This window comes from Rhinolophus ferrumequinum, chromosome 2 (assembly GCF_004115265.2).
Source record: "Rhinolophus ferrumequinum isolate MPI-CBG mRhiFer1 chromosome 2, mRhiFer1_v1.p, whole genome shotgun sequence".
Lineage (NCBI taxonomy): Eukaryota > Metazoa > Chordata > Mammalia > Chiroptera > Rhinolophidae > Rhinolophus > Rhinolophus ferrumequinum.
Genome location: NC_046285.1, coordinates 97103333 through 97109025, shown reverse-complemented (window position 1 = coordinate 97109025; position 5693 = coordinate 97103333). Strand labels below are relative to the sequence as shown.

The 5693-nt window shown below is 36.2% G+C and overlaps 1 protein-coding gene across 1 annotated transcript; it reads right to left on the bottom strand.

Annotated features, from left to right (window-relative positions):
• Positions 1 to 224: 224 nt before the first annotated feature.
• Positions 225 to 4682, bottom strand: LOC117033008 (keratin-associated protein 6-1-like). The gene is made up of 2 exons (XM_033124858.1): positions 4676 to 4682; positions 225 to 550 (listed from the first exon to the last, which is right to left on the bottom strand). Exons 1-2 carry the CDS (start codon positions 4680 to 4682, stop codon positions 225 to 227), a joined length of 333 nt encoding a protein of 110 aa, XP_032980749.1.
• Between the last annotated feature and the right edge of the window lie 1011 nt (positions 4683 to 5693).

Genomic DNA, 5693 nt, shown 5'->3' with positions numbered 1-5693 from the left:
AAGGATCTGTGACAGCCTCATTCCTATGGAGAACACACAGGCATTCTCAGGATGAATCTCACATGCTCCCTCATTTCATGAGTTAAATACAGGAATGGAAAAGGCTGGTGTATCAGATCCAGAGGGCACCAGAAGTCAAGTCTTCAGCTAGGTTCAGAATACATGGGGTTCAGATTGTTGAATCCGGAAGTCCAGGCACAGAGGATGAGTCTCCCATGGCATCCTCAATAGTAGCCAAAGCCAGAGCCATAGCCAGAGCCATATCCATAGCCACAGCCACAGAGAGAGCGGGAGCCATATCCATAGCCAGAGCCATAGCCACAGCCATAGCCACAGCCATAGCCGCAGCCCAGTCTGCGGAAGCCACAGCCACAGCAAGAGCCATAGCCACAGCCCAGGCCTCTATAGCCACAGCCATAGCCGAGGCCCCCATAGTAGTTTCCGTAGTAGCCGTACATGGTGTTGGTTGTTGAGGTTGTTCTTGGGTAGAGAAGGGGTGTAGGTGACTTCAGTCTGGACACTTCTCCCTGCAGAGAGCCTTTTATATGCCCTCAGTGTGGTGGGAACCCACCACGTGTCATGAAGTTGGCTAATCTTATGACTAACCTAATTAGTTTGTTGTTCTTCAATCATAAGAAAAAGTCTGAGGTACTCAGGAGGCTTGTGGTTTTGGCCTCTCCTTTTGGACTCCTCTTATCCAATTGAGCACTAGAAGGTGAAGAGACACTCACATACTCACATGTACATAGTCCTGCCCCAATTAGATTTTTGTTTTAACCTCCTAAAGCCATCTTTATATCAAGAAAGAACACATTTGGTAGTCTCAATCTTATTTACTCTTTGCCCCAGGTAATTTCACTGATTTTTTAAAAAAATATTTACAAGAATAACACCCTTTTTGTCTCATGAGTTTTTCTGCTCTTGATCCAAATTACTTATCTCCTTCAGGGATTCAGTTCGTTTGCTATTCTGATACCATAGTGTATCTTTCATCTCCATGATGTTGATAATAATCCAATTCACTAAAATTTCCAGAAAACTAAGTCGGAGCAAAATGCATTGTACTTTTATACTAATGAGTCAAATTCTCATTTATGTTCAATTTCAACTGAAGTACTGGAAAAGAAGTTATTCCTTGGATTCCAATTTTTCCACTTTTTCTCTAAATTGAGTATAGTTAGTATGCTCCTTAGTATTAGGTTTTATTCTACGTAACTATTCAATAGGCTTGACAGCATATATTTATGTTTATCAATGTATTAAACAGGTCTGTTTCTTTATCAAGATATTCTTTGTAACCAATCATACTGAGTTCTCTTGCATAGCTCCAGCATTTTTACTGTCTTTATTCAAATTGCGGTATTAAACCTAGGTACCAGAAAAGTGAGAATAATTCCATGTTAGAGACAAAAGATATGCTTTCGTATCTTTAAGAGAATGAATGTAGGGAGGGGCATTCACACATTAATATATAATCAATAGGTTTCTGTTATTCTAACATTTCTCAGTCAAAATACTATTTTTATGTATCCACTCATCACCTTAGGCAAACAGAGTACAAGATTTTGGTCAAACCTTATATTTTACTCCTCTCTGCTCTGAAGATTATAAGAATGAAGACACAAAGTTTTTTAAATTTACCAATTCACTTGTCTTTAGTAAATCTAATGAGTCAAAAAAATGCCTCTTAATGAAGTAGAATGTTTTCATACTAAGAATTCGATCAAACACATCAACTATTCATCCAATATATGTTTTAGAATGTTATTTCTATGTGTGTATTTTGGTAGGTTCATTTTTGTAAAATACACACATTATTGTGACATTTTAGTCATCATTCACTGGGTTGAGCTATTAGAATTAGAAGACATCTTTAACATTTTTAAATGTCCCATACAAAAAATTAAAGTAGCCTCAATTAAAGTAGCTTCAAAAGTATAGTGGCCTAAAGTGCAAAATCAATGAAGTAATAACTTAGAATAAAATTCCAGTAGAATTTTAATTGAAATAACATGATAAGTCTTTCTCTAGGCTAATTTCCAACTCTTCTCTCCTCGCTCTGTCTCTCTTTTTCTGTCTGTCTCTCATCTCTCTCTCTCTCTCTCTCCTCGCTCTCTCTCCCCTCTCTTCCTCTCTCTCCTCTCTCTCTCTCTCTCCTCTCTCTCTCTCTCTCTCTCTCTCTCATCTATCTATCTCTTTATATCTTTATATATCCAAATGATCACTTGACATCTCCTTAGATTGATAATGGTCATCAAAAATTTAACAAAACCAACTTCATGATTCTTTATACCACCAAATCTTTTCTGTTTTTCCCCCCAACATTTTAAAGTATGCAAGACATAAATGAGACCAGGTCCTTCCAAGGGGCTTATCTTTTCATGCCTTTCCACGTTAAGTTTGCTAGAGTATACCAGGCACCCAGTTAAGTTTGAATATCAGAATACTGAATTTCCCAAATATTGCATGGGATATGCTGTATACATAATATTATTTATCTAAAAATCAAATTTATCTGGGTATCGAACACTTTTATTTGCTACGTATGGCAACCCAAAGCTTAGAAAGAACAGTTTTTTTACAGTTTGCCCTATTATAGACTCGGTTATATCTGAGAGTGCTTCTTGTAACATCTTTATCTCTATTTAGGACACGGAAATCAATGGTCTTTCTGCTCTGCAAATGTAGCATGTTGTTCTCAACTTAAAGCCTTTGCCTTTGAGCTAGTGAACCTCTGAAAGTAATAGCAGAAATGGCTAGAATTTCTCTCTTCCCTCAATTCTCTGAGAGACGCTTTTCCAGAACCATCCATTCTGAAGTAACCTCTCACAAGTACTCTAAATTTACCTTACCTCAACTTGATTTATTATTTAAATAGACTTCACTATCAGAAATTATCTCATTCACTTTAATATTGGCTTTCAAAAGTCTGCCTGCGTTTCCTGTCTTGCTCAATCTAGAATAGAAGCTCCACTGCAATAGGGATCTTGTTTTGCACTGCTCACGCTCCATCCCCAGTGTTCATAACAAAGCCTAACATGCAGTGATTGTTAAAACTTTGAAATGCAAAACAACTAATACATGACCAACTCAATGAGTCAAGTAGCATTTTAAAATGCTTCTTTCCAACTGTTCATTTTGAAATAATTTTAGTCACCAATGTTGCAAAAATATTTAGACATTGCCCATATACCCTTCACCCAGTTACACCTATGTTAATATCGTTCCTAACCAAGCACAGTGCACAATGATCAAAACTAGTAAATTAACCTTGTACAATATTCTTAACTAATCTACACATCTTATTTGGATTTCACATTTTTCCATTAGTGTCCTTTCTTTCTTTCTTTTTTTTTTCTCTTTCTTTCTTTTCTTCTTTCTTTCTTTTCTTTCTTTCTTTCTTTCTTTCTTTCTTTCTTCTTTTTTTCTTTTCTTTCTTTCTTTTCTTTCTTTTCTTTCTTTCTTTCTTTCTTTCTTTCTTTCTTTTCTTTCTTTCTTTCTTTTCTTTCTTTCTTTCTTCTTCTTTCTTCTCTTTCCTTTCTTTCTTTCTTTCTTCCTCCCTCCCTCCTCCCTCCCTCCCTCCCTCCCTCCCTCCCTCCCTTCCTTCCTTCCTTCCTTCTTTCTTTAATTCCAGGATCCAATCCAAGGTCCCACCTGGCATTTGGTTGTCTAATCTCTTTAGTGTCCTCAATTGGTGATGGTTTCTCAGTTTTTTCTTTAACTTTTATGGTATTGACAATTTTAAAGAGTGAAATGTTTTGTAGCATGTTCCTCAATTTGGGTTTTTCTGTTTTCTCATAACAAAGAAGAGGTTATACATTTTGGGCATGAATACTACAGAGATGTGCATGTTTATTTGTCATAGCAGGAGGTACATGGTGTCAATTAATTTGATAGTTTTAGAATAGATTTTTAAACTGAAATTACTAGTAGGATAAATCTTTCTATTTTATATAACTGTGGTCAATGGATTTAAATTTCAGGCACTCTACTATGGCTTTTGATCATATACAAAATAATAGATGCATATGTATGTTAATTGTAAACAAACGTGAATAATATTGCTTCACAAAAAGTAATAAACAACATTAATCATTCAATGATTTACAACTGAACCCTGTCATGTCTTCACTATGTTTTCTCCATGTCTTCTGTACAAACTTTGCATCCTTCCCTACCTCTTGGAAGCCACACTTTTGTGCTCAAGGCTATATATATACAGATATGAAAAAGGATAGTATTAAAGGAAAAGAAGAATTTTCAAGAGTGAAACCTGTATGCATCATATGATCACATGGTAGCTAGTAATATAGCTTAGATTTCACATCTGAAATGAACAAGCCACCAAAGTAGGAGAAGAATCTTTCATTAAAGGCACATGATTTCATTACAGGCATCCTAACACACGGCAAAATTAGCTTGGATATATGGTTTGTGAGGAATTCTGGAGATGATTATCATTCAGTTAGTTTGGAACATGGATCCAACAGTGCCTGTGGTTTGCCCCACATCCCACTCAGTTGGTAAATAAGGCCCTGCGTAGATTTTATCATCAAACTCTAGAAGTCGACTCTGCTCTTCACTGAGTTCTTCGTCTTCTCACACCATGCGCTTCTACAACAACTACTATGGTGGCCTGCGCTATGGCTATGGTGGCTATGGATATTCTTCTTACCGTCCATGCTGCTATGGAAGATACTGGTCTTATGGCTTTTTCTGAGAAATTCTAGATTGCTCTTCTGTTCGAGACATTCTCTTATGAGGCACTATGTGTACATCCTATTATTTATAATGACCATGTTTACTGTGTTCAAACAATGACAACCAAATCTTAGACTACCATGTAACATCAACTATTTTGATTGAAATTACCTGATTTCCCAATAATTTAGAAAAATATTCATTTGATCTTGTGTTTTCTTATATGATTGAATAGAAATGACCTTAACCATTTGGAAAATTGTCTAAATTTGTTATTCATTAAAGGTAACCTGCACACTGGTAATATTTTCATGTATATTTTTGTATCTAGATTGTGTGTGTGTGTGTGTGTGTGTGTGTGTGTGTGTGTGTGCGCGTACTTGTGTTTGAGACTGATCACCCTTAGGTTATGTATAGTTGATAATTTAGATGTATGGTTAGATAGTTATATTCAACTAGGGCTTGAAAAATGTTATATTCAACTAGATCCAAGGGCTACTACTATCTACCTGATTTAAGCGAAGCCTCATATTGAGTATATTCAAAGTTTGACTAGAGACATTGGCAAAGCAGTGCCCTCCTCTCGTCGTTTCAATTCGTTAGTTTCATTTTTTCTTGATACTTGATTTTAATTTGCCTCTTGGCAGATGTAAATTTTTTTCTATATTTTGTATTATTGCTGTTTCTTTTCACTCATTGGCAATATGTTCTTGAACTCATCTTCTGCATTGTAGCGGCACAGGGAGCTTAACCTGTCTAGCATTCTCATGTTGTTACAGGAAGATAATAGAATTTGAAGTCTGTTTTAGTGAAACTTTCACGGGGTCCGTCTCTGCTTTCCTTTTGGAAAGAGATCTGTCCTGTTTCCTAACAAGACAGTAGCTTGAGTAGACTATACTCATGGAAACACAAGTCTGATTCAAAACATAGGCTGCAAAGTGTATCCTTGATCCTGGTAGTCTGAGTAATGTTCAGCAAAGCTGTTTATAATA